The sequence below is a fragment of the Drosophila santomea genome, chromosome X (genome assembly GCF_016746245.2).
Source record: "Drosophila santomea strain STO CAGO 1482 chromosome X, Prin_Dsan_1.1, whole genome shotgun sequence".
Lineage (NCBI taxonomy): Eukaryota > Metazoa > Arthropoda > Insecta > Diptera > Drosophilidae > Drosophila > Drosophila santomea.
In genome coordinates, this window is record NC_053021.2 from 2,129,466 (window position 1) to 2,143,913 (window position 14,448).

The 14,448-nt window shown below is 40.9% G+C and overlaps 1 protein-coding gene across 14 annotated transcripts in view; it reads right to left on the reverse strand.

Moving 5' to 3' along the window:
* LOC120455038 (voltage-dependent T-type calcium channel subunit alpha-1G) overlaps positions 1-14,448 on the reverse strand; it is an 82,260-nt gene that overhangs the window by 11,837 nt on the left and 55,975 nt on the right. For 7 of the 14 annotated variants that reach the window (XR_005616704.2, XM_039640877.1, XM_039640876.2 and 4 more), the window contains 7 exons: positions 12,788-13,029; positions 10,645-11,254; positions 10,347-10,370; positions 9,194-9,535; positions 8,120-9,060; positions 7,828-8,037; positions 2,439-2,604 (listed from right to left, as the gene is read on the reverse strand). Coding sequence is in view for 13 of the 14 variants with exons in the window: in XM_039640877.1 (XP_039496811.1) it covers positions 2,439-2,604; positions 7,828-8,037; positions 8,120-9,060; positions 9,194-9,535; positions 10,347-10,370; positions 10,645-11,254; positions 12,788-13,029 (2,535 nt within the window). In the remaining variant the exon portion in view is untranslated. Of the gene's footprint in view, positions 1-2,438; positions 2,605-4,644; positions 4,760-7,827; positions 8,038-8,119; positions 9,061-9,193; positions 9,536-10,346; positions 10,371-10,644; positions 11,255-12,787; positions 13,030-14,448 lie in introns of all 14 variants that reach the window. The other 7 variants (XM_039640878.1, XM_039640882.2, XM_039640885.1 and 4 more) reach the window with 5 other exon arrangements.

Consider the following 14,448-nt stretch of genomic DNA (forward strand, 5'->3'; position numbering starts at 1 on the left):
TTTGATTGGAGTTGGAGAGTTGTTGAATTGTAGTTGTTGATCGGTGGCAGTTGCAGTGGCGGGCGGCAAACGTGGTGCAGATTTAACATACATACGCATGGATATATATGTCGTGATACACATATCGGATATTGGATATCGGATATATATCGTAAGAAGCGAAAGAAAAAGAACGAAATACCGATAAACAAATGTTGTAATTTTGTTCGTTGTGAGCGGTGGCAAAGAACGTAAGTAAGTAAGTAAGTTAGGAAGTAATTAGTATACGAAATACGAATGGAAAACGAATGGCAAAAATGTCAAAGTTCAGACAAAAGACAGACAGATGTAGATAGAGCGATATCAAAACGGCAAACAGTGTTATCGTTTTCATAGCATATACGTATATACATATGTAGGTGCACATAAGTAGAGACTGGCATACTTATATGTACACATATGCTATGGATGAGCATTGAAAACTAGCAGTTTGGTCATTTTGGTGCATACATAAAATTAAGCGTAAAACTAAACAAATATCCTGCAATTTGGGGGGCAAAAAATGAGTTCTAATAACTAAAAATGCAGACAAATATTAATCCAGAGTGTTCCCGGAAGAATCTTATGTTTTTAGATATTGCACATGATTGATTTGAGACCAGGAACACCAGGATATACATAGGTAAAGCCTAATAAGGTGAGATAGTTTGGGGAAAAATTTAGATGGGAACTTTAGGGAGATCAAGCAGTGGCAGTAGCTTATCTCAAAATCTTCGTAGACAGCCCGTTGAAAAGCTGCTCAAACTGATTTCCATTAAACAATAATTCGTGGTGTGGCATACTTAACAAACAGAAGGCAAAACTAAATAGAAACCAAGTTAAACCCAATATATAAGCACGCTATAAGCAAAGTCAAAAGCAAATAATTTAAGAGAAGCAGCAGAGGCTCTTGGATTACATCAAAGAACAAAAAAACGCACAAAACTCTTGCATATAGGAATTTGTAAAAAGTTTATAATTTTTAAATGGTTTTTTCACCATTTTATTCTTGCTTTGTACACAAAGTGCCAATGGGTTTTTCTATAGCATTTCTTTTCATTTTAGTTTTTATATATTGTTGTTTTTTTTTGTGCTACACAATACGAATGCGGTTTATTTAAGAGGCGAATTAAACTGATTTTGGTTTTCATGTTGTTTCTAATCTGTGACTGTACATTTGTATTGCGCATAAGCAACTTTAAAAGTATATACTATATGTATCAATAACGCTTTTTACACAGTTTGCTTAGCAACAAGTTTTTAAAATGGATCGACTAGTGAAAGAAAGATATATATAAAGGCAAAGATCGAGGGGAAATATTAAGCAGCAGCAGCAGCAGCAGCAAATTTAGAAATAAAAACTTTCGTTTCAGTTTGAACAAGCCAACGAAGCAACAAACAAACAAACAAACCATCGAACAAACAAAAGACTTAAATCAAATATATATACAGTTGGTATGAGTGTGGCTGTTAATGATTCATTCTGTTCTCTGCCGTGGTCGTGAGTGGTCGCAATCGATAGTTGCTTCTGGTCTGGCATACAGTTATAAAGCCAAAAGACAAAAGCCGAAAGCCAAAAGCCAAAAGCCGAAGGCAAATCAATGTGAGGATCCCAAAAATCATGCAACAAAACTCGAAGCATCAGCGCAAACGGTTTTTGCTTATGTCGTATGTGTGTGTGAGCGAAAGGGGGGTATAAGTGGGAGAAAGAGACAGAACCAAGAGAAGATGTGAGAGTCCTTTCCACGGTCCTCTAGTTATTTTGGTACAGTTGTACGGGGATTTGCATACTAGAGATGTCAGTGCATTCGATACTATCGGTTCATAAGGATAAAGTCGCAGAATGCAACACACACATACTGATTGTAAATTTCAAATAAATGTCCTTCTATTCAATATGTACAGGAATCAACTGCCAAAATAACTTTTTAAATCCTCAATGGTCGTGAGTCAATGCGTTTAGGCGTTTAAGCGTTTGTGGGTGTTTGGTTATGTGGAGAACTCTACGACTACAATTGCTGGCATCGGAATCGAAACGAAATCGAAAATCAGTTCGAAAACAAAGCTAAATAAGAGAGAACTCAAGGAATACTAGCAACTGGTGGGTACGGTACTTAGATAAAGACTAGGAACTGGTTAATTTTCAAATAAATCAAAACAAGGAGGGCAAAGAGAGCAGAAACTAAGAACTCGAAACTTTTGTGGCTATACGTAGGAATTCGTTAAATACTTTATCATAATAACAAGAATTTAAGATTGGTATTGATGGGTATTGTTGTAGCTGTTGTTCAACGTGGGTTTTCTTGGGATTGTGGGTGGTTCAGCTTTGGATGGTGGATGGATTCTCAAGGTTTTCGGGGTATTCAGGTCTCTGGGTAAGTGGGTGGGAAGGTAGTTTATTGCTGTATTATTGTTCTTACTTGGAATACTGTGACTGTGGCCCACAAAATGTTGTTGAAGTGTTTGCGATCGCACTCGCATTGCGGATGCCGGCTGATTATTTCGGGACACGTGCACTCGCGTTCGAGTCCGGATTCGTCCAAAAATTTACAAAACTTACCGCCAAACAGATACATGCCGAGTATGCTGCAGGTTTATATATATGTTTTATATATACCGTATACATTTGTATTATTTATAGAGTCATAGATGTGTGTCTGTTATTATAGTTCATTAATGGCTATTTAAACTGGTTCATAGATATATATAGAGAGAGAGAGATCTGGGTTCGTATATATATATTTATATATAATATATAGTTGCGATTCTTATGTCTAAGGATATAAACGAGTAGTAGGTTCATCAAGTGGTCCCTGTACAATGTGGCTTGGGTGTTATTCGGGATTATTCGGATACTTGTGATCTTATAAGGAAGAGAAAGATACAAAGAGAAATGTCTTTTCATCTGTTCTTCTGCTGGGCTGGAGATTTTTCTGCTCTTTTTTTCTACCTTGTAGTTTTATTTTTCGTGAGTTCTGTCTGTCTATATACACAGTGGTTAATGGGTAGTTCTCTGGGTAGATCTGGCCTCAATGCTTGCAAATTTACATATATCTCTAGGAATGTGTGCTGTGCATAAGCTCGACAATGGCGGAAGAGATTCTTTTTATTTTACAGTTGATCTCAGGTCCATTGGATGGCCAACTTGAAATGACCGAGCAATTCTACGGATCATGGGAGAATCTGTATGTTCGCATGTATGTACGCTTAAGAGGTACGTGTGCCTGGAGGGTCTGAGTGAGAAAGGGAGGGCTTTGGTTACAGAATTCAGTGGGATATTGATTGGTTATGCTTGTGTTTGTGTCGCTGTGTCTGAGTGCGAGACAGTGGGAGAGACAGAGACAGAGAGAGTTCTCCTTTCAGACGGTCTTAGGGTGGAGTTCTATACAACTTAGAGTCTAGAATAACATATGGACTAAAGAAAGGTATATACTTAAACATAGGACATTGAGCAAAGTGAGTGACAAAATCGAGGCATATATATATATATATATATAGAGAGTACATAAAGAAGAGCACGAGCGAGACAGAGAGAAATAGCGAGAAAGAGAGTGAGAGGTGTATAAATAATGCAAGTGTGTGTGTTTCTTTTCGAGTAGTGTATTCAAAGTGTTTGAGATGCTAGATGCAAACACAGTTCCACTCGGTTATATATACATATATGTACATTTTATTGCATGCTGGAAGCTCAACAAACTCGAACTGAAATGCTTACCTGGTGCATCAATGTACATAACACAAATACATACACATATATACAACGACCTTATGAGCATTCATATATGGCTTGTGGACATTCCCATATACGAACACTCCGAACGACATGCGGATGCGCGCTGCTTGCTATGGAACTCGTAACGGTAATGTTAACGACAACGGTAATTCTATCACTAACACTTACGGTTAGCTAACGGTAATCGCAACGGTCAACGCATGCATGCCAAACCAAGAATCGTAATCGGTATCGAAATCGAAATCTAAGTAACTTAAGATAAAATCAAGTCTTTAACTGAATACCACACTCAATCAAGGACACACCACAAATTAGTGAGAGCGAGCAAGATGGCTAGCTAGCTAGTCGATCTCGATGTCTGGCAATCGAAAAGCAATATCAAAGAACTTAACAAATAATACAATATGTGTGTGCGGGTGATTATTTCATTTAGATCTGTACTGTAGATCTCAAAATCACTCGCACTCAACGAACTCATGGTTAGACAGACAGACAGAGACAGAGGCTCAGAGCGAGAGTGAGGGGGCGATAGGACGTCACAACAGTTATCGATTTAAGCAGAAAACAAACGGGTAATTTGAATAGGTACGGAAACGGAAATGAAAACAGAAACACCAATAAAATCGAAATAGAAAACAAGTGAAAACGAACGAAAGCTAAATGCTCAACGTATCAGAACGTATTTCACGGGGATTCATAATGGGAATTGGGCTTTCATCTTGTTTTTTTTTTTCTTTTTCGGTTTTATGAACATTAGGTTATCGTAATCATATCGGTAGCAGATTATGGCGTAACATTAGAAGTAGTAGTAGTAGTAGTAGTAGTAGTAGTATAGATATATACATATACATATAGGTTTACGTATGGTAAAAGGCTGATAGCAATGGGTCTACCTGGAACACTGTGACGAGCGCCCAGAGCAGGCTGTCGAAATTCTTACGATCGCAAATCATCTCTCCGTTAACTTTCTCGCAGAATTTACATCCGAACAGATTCATGCCGAGTATACTAAAGTGATGGTTTGGTTTTGTTGATATATAATATGATATATATATATATATATTTTGATTTGTTGTTTGGTTTTTCGTTTTCGATTAATTTCATTTAAATATATATTCTTATATATTTTTTGTGTTTTTGGTTTTTGGGGGTATTTTTTTGGGTTGTGTTTAGCATACAGTTGTTTAGGTTTATTTTAATATTCGTTTTTCAATTTATTTTATTATTATTGGATTGTTTTTAGTATAATTTTTTTTTAAATTGTGTGGAGTGTGACAAAGAGAGAAAGAGAGAGAGACAAAAATATATTTATAGAGAGAAAGAGAGAGAGATAGTAAAGAAAGAAAGAGACAGAGTGTGGATGATTGATTTACAGAGACTAAAAGAGAGAGCAAGGGAGAAAGGGCTTGAGCTAGAAAGTGTTTCTATTAGTGAAGTGAGCGGCAACGAAAGCTAGCAAATAAAAGCTCTCGGAAAAAGAGAAACGGTGATAAAGACACCTTTAGAGAACCACCTGTGCGACTTAAATCGGACCACGAAACAGAATGGAAATGAAACAAAGGTACAGTTCGCTCCAAAGGAACTAAGAAGCTAAAGGGGAGAATCGGCCCTTGGATTTGGTCTGTCTTTTGAAAGTCTGTTTTCAGTTTCGGCTTTATTTTAGTTTTCTCTTTCGAGTTTATTCGGGGCATTTATTGAGTTGATTTATCATTGGTAGCGATGCTGGCTTCTTTTTAGCTCCATTTACAGTTCGTTCGGTTCATTATTTGCTTGTTAGTACATAGTAAGGTTATATAGAGTCTGGTCGGATGTTTCGTGTGGCTGTTGTGTCTTTTCTATTCTAACTACACAAACTCGATTACATTTACTGTAGCAACTAGTCTAGCTAATATGCGTGTCTTATTGTAGTTTTCACTGTTGAAGTTCTGTGTGTTTACTTGATATTCATAGTTATACAATAATATCAATTACGAGTAATCATAGATAGGTATATATAGAGATAGAGAGAGAGTACGAGTATATATAGGTATGTATCAAACTGCAGCGACTGCAACTACACAATAAGTAAGCGTACGATCTTTTTAGTTATTTCTATGATCAATTTTTTCAAGTACTTTGTGTCGGGTGTATTTTTGAGCGTGAATGTGCCGTGTGTTCGTGTGACAAGCTCTAAGCAGGAAAGCTTTAGAGGCCGCATTGTCAGGTCTATTGGCAAATGCATAAAGCCAAGCCGAGCCTTTTGTGTTTGGGAGTGTGTGTAGTATATGTGTGTTGCAGTGTTGGTTAACGCTAAAAGAAGCTAGGATACACACTTATTTAATTTGAAATGGAATAAAGCGTTTTTGGCTAACTAACTAAGCGAACTAATTGTTTCTGTGGCTGTTATTGCTGTAATTGTAGTGTATTTAACCAAAAGAGCTTCAAATGATTGGATGTCGTACAGATAGAAAAGAAGCACAAAACAGTGATAGTGTTTGAAAGGGAGACCGTGAACATGGTGTGTTGGAAAGTGATGTTCGAATTATTTTGAGTACAAAGAATAAATACCATAGAAAAATGATCAAAAAAGGCAGCGACGTGGTCGGTGCTTGAAATCGAACACAAGTCGATAGTGGACCGAGCGAAAGAGTGATAGATACAGAGAAATTCAGATATTAGAGAGAGAGATAGAGGGAGATAGAAAGATGGAGGAAAACATTTTCTTCGTCTTAGTAGGGTGTTAGAAAGTGTAAGAAGTGTAAGTGTGAAGCAAAGTGAACGAACGAGGAGCCAAATTGTGTACGACATCTAACGGCACTTTGGGGGTTGGATAAAATGATGTAAATGGGGGATAAGAGGCTCGGGAAATATATATGTAGCAAGATAGAAAGAGATATATGTATATATCAAGTGATACGGGTACATTTCTTGCTGGTACGGATACAAGATCGATTGCTTTAAAAGTTACACAACTTGTAACGTCATCTAACTACGAATCTTCCAGAATTTTCAAATGTTACTCAGACACAGTAAGTGAGAAAAATACCAAGAGTTAGAACTTAAGAATAAGCGGTGAGAGAAAGAGAGAGAATTCGTAAAGATATCACTTGAAGAGACGTTAAGGCAAATCTTTACTTATATAGGCAATACTCAAGTAGTACACAGTAGAAAGGATCGTGTCGTAGAAGCACTTAAATGAGGATGGGAGTTCGGAGAGTCAGTGGTTCAAGAGATACGTGTAAGTTTTTGTATGATCATGGGGTGGACATAGATAGAGGTCTATGGGAAGGGTGACAGGGGCAGAAAGTGATACATGTGTTACATCTATCAAATGGTCAAAGATACCTACAGCAGTTATGGATAATCAGGATTATCAGGAAAATTGCAAATGAACTCAAGCTTCAAGTACTAAATCGAATATAAATGGAATTGAATTCAGAAACTCTAAGCATAGGTACTATTTTTATCATGACTTGGCATAGAACTTAGCTTTTATTATTTGGTAAGTTCTTAAGATTTGATTTAAACCTATACTCTAAGGAGTAGTTTTTTAGAATCCTTCGACTTTGTTAACGCATTTTCTCTCTCCAATATAAAAAAAACTGCCCTAATGGACAAAGTTCTTTGGGAGGAAAAGGTGTTTTGGAATGAGAAGGCATTGGCTGAATGGGTTAGATGATGGACTCTTATCTATGTAGTAAGCAGCTAGGGAGGCGCTAGGAACTGTTAGGCATTAGACGACTGCTATGGGTTAACGAAACTGAACTGTTTCTGTTTTTGTGGCTCGGTTTCTTTGTGTTAATCACTCTTTTACAATACATTAATTTCATGTTTGTGGGGTCGCGTTCGATAACTGAACTGATTGGCTATTATATTGTGGATTGTAGATTGTAGATTATATTGAGTTTTCTTTCTATTTCATCATTACTTTTGTTATCTCCGCTTTCTTCTCGTGTGTCTGTGTGTGTATGTGTTTCTGTTGGTGTCTTCTTTTCTTGTACCGGTGAGTCTTTCTGTGTGTGTGTTGGTGTGTTTTGTGCCCGTGTGTGTGTGTGTGTGTATGTAAGTTATTGTGAACAGTCGGCAATCCAACTCACCTGAATATGAAGATGAATAGAACGAGGAGGGAGAAGAACACGGCCACATTGTCCATAGTACGCAGCATCACGAATAGCTGTCGCCGCAGGTTGGGCATAAACCGGACCAACTTGAGGATTCTCAGCAACCGGAAAGTCCGCAGCACGGACAGACCGGAGCCACCACCACCCGTTCCGTTGCCCATAAACGTCTGACAGATCTCAATGGCACTAATGAGAAAGTTAAATGGATTATCGACGCTTAGTTGGTTACTTCTACAGGGCTCCTGCCATGGTAAACACCATCACTCACCTGAGTATGACGATGATGCCATCGAAAACATTGAATCCATTGGCAATGTAGCGGAATGGACCCTCTGCAACCACCTTTAGCAGCATTTCAACAGCAAAGATGCCGGAGAAGACCACGTTGCTCGTCTCCACAATGGCGGTCAGTTCCGGCGGCTGGTTATGGTATTCGATGCCCATGGACAGGGTGTTTATCAGGATAGCCAACAAGATGCCCTGCTGGAAGTACTTGTGCTCGACCAATCGCCTAATGTAGCGACGTATCCAGCTGCACACGCGCGACATGCACCGGTACACGGAGATCAGGCAGCGAGTCGTCGGCGATCTCTGCCTGGGCCGCTCGTCCAGCGGCGACAGGGCGTTCTGGTAGAGATCATAGCAGCAGGCATAGTCCTCCATATAGTTGCCGGTGGGGGCGCGGGCCGCTCGCATTCGCGAATTTCCCTGTCCTTGTCCCTGTCCCTGCCGTGAGCGATAGTTGCGACTGTGACTGGTGGTATTGTTATTGTTGTGATGGTGGTGCGACTGCTGATGGTGCTCTTTGCGCCGATGGTTCGCCGCCTGGCTGTCGATGGGTCCGATGGGTCCGATGGGTCCACCACCCACCACAGCGGACACTGTCGAGGGCTGAAGTGTCTGGCCGGGATCACCAGCCGTTGTGGCAACCATCACAGTGGCTGCATCGGCGCCCGGTGGCATTTGATTTTGTCCAGTGGGCACAGAGCGCGGCTTGTGGTGCGCCCGCAACGCCTCTGCGGTGTGTGGATCGCAGCGGGCCAGCGATGTGTAGAATGACTCTAGCGTACTCTGGCCAGTCGGCAAGGCCGCTGAAAAGGCCACAGAGAATGCTAAGAGCTCTTGACAAGTCATCGCATCGTGTATACCCAGTTCAGAGCAATCGGCATAGGGATTGGCAATGGTGCCGATGGTCTGCGGTAGATTAACCTGTACAAAACAAGAAAATGCGCACTTATTGTAGGCTATTCTACAGCTAAACAATGGCGCCCGAACAGGAACTTAAAACACATGAATTCCTCTTCGGTCGCCACTTGACTGCCATAATTATGACACTGCTTACCTGCCAGATGCTGCCATCGCCAGCTTGGGTCATCTTTTCCGTCGAGAAGATGTTGCTTTTCTCATTGGTTCCCCCAGTTCCAGTTCCAGCTCCGCCACTTGCACCGCCGTTCTGGTGACTGTTATTGCTACCGCCGGATCCGGTTGCCGCTGCTGCTGCGGCCGCCACCGTGCCAGCAACTGTGGCTACTGTGGGGGCCACCGTTGTGGTGGTGCCACCCGTTGCGGGATCTGCGTTGAGGGCGGGCGGCGTGTGGAGCAGCACGTACTCGTTGAACATCACCGATGGTCGCCGGCTGGCCGAGGTGGGCGGACTTAGAAAGCCCGAGGTGCACGGATGACTCTGCGAGTGGGCGGTGGTTCGAAATCAAAGTTATTAGACGGTACAAACACTGCACGGGATTCTTTTTTGGGTTTTTTTTAGGGGGAATGAAATGGAAGATAACGCTCAACTGGATCTATGACTAAGTACTAGCAAATAGTATATACAAGGTTTTCACAGTGCTTGCACGGAAATCAATTAATATGGTTGCACCTTCAGTGTTTTTATTTACAAGTTTTACAGCGAAACTTAATTTTGGCAACAATACAATTCCCTGTGCACATTGCACACTTTAACCTTTGCCCTTTTTTGCGACTCCATTCCACCCAACATTTATTATAGCTTTAATGGGCGACATATGGACGTACGAGTATATACGGGTCGGGTTATTGTCTCTGCTTACAAACGGCATTTACATACGCAAACAAAACGAAATGATATAAATAATTAATGGGCATTTCGACGGGACAATGGGCTGGAACAATGGGCTACAGATTTATCAATGGGACAATCAATTCGCTGTGTGCTTATGAACACAGAAACAAAAAAGCTATTTCAACTGCACTTAATATGCAAACATATCGTTTATATCTACAATTTGTAAGTGTTTTTGTCCATTGGTTTTTACGTGAATAGCATATTTGGTGATACTCGACTCGTTCGCTGGCTGAATGTCCATGCCAAAGGTCACGTACATATGAGCGCCTTTTTTTTGTTGTATTCTCGGCGGTAGGACATTCAGTGTTCGGTGCTGACCGAAGTTGCGTTGCGCTCTTTTATAAATTATGCTGGCAATTTAAACATATTATTTTACTTATTTATCGTTCAGTACCTTGCCCAAATTTCCCAACTGCAGCTTTTGAGAATTAGCAAGGTTTATAACAAATATGAAAGATTATTATTATTATTATTATAATTATTCGTTTGTGGTTGCTGCTGTTTGAGATGCTGTCTGTTTTTGTTCGCTGGCCATTTAGATTTTTGATTCGGGAATTTGGAAATATATATATACATATATTTATCTGTTTCTGTTGCTGTTTATCTTTACTGTTTTTCGGTTCGAATCGATTTTGGGTGTTCTATTTATTGTGAATCGAGCTGAACGTTGTTGTAAAGGTAACCATACTTACAATTAGCTGCTCGGAATCAATCATTTGCTGCGGCAGCTTCAGCAATATGGTCTTCTGCTCAGCGGTGCTGCCCTCCGGCTTCAGCTGATGATGATGAGCGGTGGACTTTTTCAGCGAGGAACTTCGCGGCAATCCGTCTGGGGCCAGCGATTGCTCCGTGTTGTCGGAGGAGGAGTGCTGCTGCTGCTGCAACTGTTGTTGGTTTTGATGTTGCTGCTGTTGCTGTTGCTGTTGCAGCAATTGATGTTGCTGGTGGTGGGCCGAGGACATCGTCACACTTGCGGCACTACCATTTATGCCATTGACCAGCGCCACTGTGGTGCAACTGGCGGCGTTGTTGTTGTTGTTGCTGTTGTTGCCACCGCCGGCAGCAGTGTGGTTGCCACTGCCGTTGTGGTTGCTACTGGTGCTGTTGTTGTTGTTGTTATTGTTGTTATTGCTAGCCGAATTAAGCGGCACCATGACGGTAATCATCTGATCCTGAATACTGGACGGCTTGCGATTACTGTACTTGGGGCACTTGGGATGATGGCACTTGATCCGCGACGGCGAGAAGGTCAAATTGTCGGCATTGGGCAGTAGGCCCTCCTTGCGCTGCTGTCGCTGATACCTGGTGGTGTTCCAGTGGTTCGGTGGTTCATTGATTGGGTGGCGGGGTGACAGAGTGACAGAGTGGGTGAAATAACAATTCGATTAGCGACAAGTTGGATAGACAGTACGCGGGGTTCACACACTCATGTATGTACACAAAACATCGTGTTCTATGTTTTTGGGGTCGATTCAGGTGGGTAGGTTGGTGGGTGGGTGGGTCGGGTGGCACGGAGATGTGGGTGGTTGCATTACACGTGCATCGACTAAAGAGGTGGGTCAGATGTTTTTTGGGGTGATTCAGTTGGTGTTTCCATTTGTACGTGCACTCTCATTAGTGTCAATGTCAGTGCCATGTCTCATGTGTATGTGTATGTGTATGTGTGTGTGTGTGTGTGCTTAGCCATTAGACAGACAACAATCGCAATTACATAATTCAATCAAATGAACTAAGGACAACGACAGTACAAAAATGCAAATGATCCAAATTAACACGAGTCCCATTCTGCGGATTCAGTGCCATTCGCTTAACTCGTTATTCTGTACTCTGTACTCTGTTCTAAATGTGGCATCATTGTGTGAGCGGCAATCTAGTGTGGGGCACATGTACGGATGGGATTGCAGTTACAGAGATGGGTCAACAATAGGAGGTCACCATTACAAATACATTTCCTTCATGGAAGGATCAAAGATCTGCCTGATTCTGCCATGAAATCCTGATTTGTTTAACAATGAGCGGTTTAACGTAGCGGATTTAAGAGGAAATTCCTTACTTTTTTGTGCATATGATGGGACGCAATATGGATGCACTTTCAAATAGCTACAACTCTTCTAGCTTAAAACTTTTGTTTACACACATTCATGCCCTGGCCACTAGACTCGCTGCTAATTCAATTTACTAAGCGTTATCTATGCATAATCAAATTGCAAAGCACTCTAACTAAGACTTAAAGAAAAAATATAAATTTATATAAAAATCAAGTAAACTTGGGGCAGTCTCAATAAACGATTGAAACGACCAAACGTAACATAAAAGACAAAAGAAGAAAAAAGGTTTTTAAAACCTGGGAGATTTTGCTTGAAACCAAAAGAGTTATTTAAATAATGCGTTTTAAGAAAATAAACTCAAATAAATTAAAGCACTTTGTGGAAAAGAGGTGCCCAAAAGACTTGGGCAATTTTTGAGCAAATCACTGGCGATGGTTGCAAAGTCCTTCTTCGTGGCTCGAGTTCTCCTGTCAGCGCGAGCTGAGCTTTTGCCGAGAGATTAGTGTGCTAATTACTCGCTTTAATGGGTTAGTAATCAATCAAGTTTTGAAGTGACTAAAGCCTACAGCTTTCTTAATCTTTTCCCTTCTGTTTCGCGCTCGATGGGTCAGAAAAATCATACACAGAGACAGTCACAGACTGGGAGACTGAGAGAGAGCGAGAGAGTGAGAGAGTTAGAGAGAAAGAGAGAGAGATGGGCAGGGGAAGGGAACGGAACGGAAACCGGAAACTAAAATAACGAACGTAAGGTATAATTGAATGAAATCAAAAGGTACAAGCAGCATACTTATATAATCTGTACTTCTTTAACATTCGTCTCTTGAAGCGCCGCCACAGATGGGCGATATATTTGACGATCTCCGCATAGCAGGTGGCCGGTTCCGAGTTATTTGTGCTGCTGGCCAGGGTCGAAGTGGAGGTGTACCGGGCTCGCTCCTGTCGCATCCGCTCCATCTCGCGCTTCTTGGTCTCCGAGAATTGCGTGGCGATGACGACCAGGCACAGGTTGATCATGAAGAACGAACCAATCTATAAAGATTCCAAAAAGAAAGAAACCTTATCAATCGGTATACATTTGCAACAAATCGAAGGACCTCCTTAAATGTGCAATAAAAGGTTATCCGAAATGGGCTCTGGCCAGCAGTTGGCGCTTTGTTAATGCTGAAAAAAAACTTTTCGCATTTCCGTTTAAAAGTTTTCGCTTTCATTGCTGCCAGCGACAAGTGCAAGCCATAAATTTTCCCCAGCCTTTGTTTATCCACCCGCACACACAGCAAACGGGTCCTTTGGGAGGACCTTTTTGGCCAGCCGCTTAAATTCAATTAGCTGGGGGATCGGTAGACGCCACCTGGTGGTCATCGTGGGTTTGCAAGGCACCAAGATGGTGATCTCAAAACTTCGAATCGCTAAACCTTCAGATACCAACGCCTGTCTGCCCTAACACGTTAAGCCTAGCTTTCGAATTATTGTAAAACTTAGCTAGAGTAGAGTAGAGCAAACGAAGTTTGAAACTTTAGTTTTAAGTTGTCATCAGTAATAGGGTAGCCTTTAGCTGTCAGGAAAGCGGTAGAAATGGTAGAAGTTTTAAATACTAATTTTCAACTTGAATAGTTTATGTTCAGTTGGTGTTCTTGAGATGACTTTAAAACTTACAATTGGAATATCTTTTCCCAACTGCGTTGAAAATTCAGTTATATAATTATTATCATTTATGCAAAGAATCTAAAAACAGTGTCTATTTTCATATTACGACTTATTTTGGCCCAGTTGTTAAGCTCAAAATGTTGAGTTCATTTTTCAAGGAATGATAAAAGCACTTTACAAGCTTAGATTATTTATGGCCAAGTAGATACATATATAGATATATTTTAGCAAGAACGTAACTTTTAGTAAACTAGTAAATAGTTCTTTAGCCGAGGACTGAAAATCGAAACGTTGGCAAAGTTTAAATTGAAAACATATTTCAAAAACAAAGAAAGCGCTTCTAATTTGGAACTCGTGAGCTTGGCAGAAAATGCATAAAACATAAATAAGCAATTTCCTTCCATGCCGAACGCCCAATAGCAAATGGAGGCAACTGGCGTTTGGAGTGAGTTCTGGAGAAAACTGGAAACTATTTGCATACCAAAAGTTGTTGGCAACAAGAGCAAAATCATTTTGCACACGAAATGAACAGCGACAGAGACAGAGACAGCAGGAGAAGGAGAAGGAGAGAGAGAAAGGGAGAGAGGTAGATTGAGCAAGAGAGAGAAAGGTGAAGCAAACTTTAAACATAAATAATGAAATTTCCTCATGTGTGTCCGCATTTGTATCTGTATCTGTATCTGTGCCTGTATTTGTGCCTGTGACTGCGTCCACTTGTGTGAGTGTCTGTGAGCCATAAAGGCTTTTAATTAGTCCAAGGACACCTGAGCACAAATCCTGCCATGCAAATGACAGCACAACAGA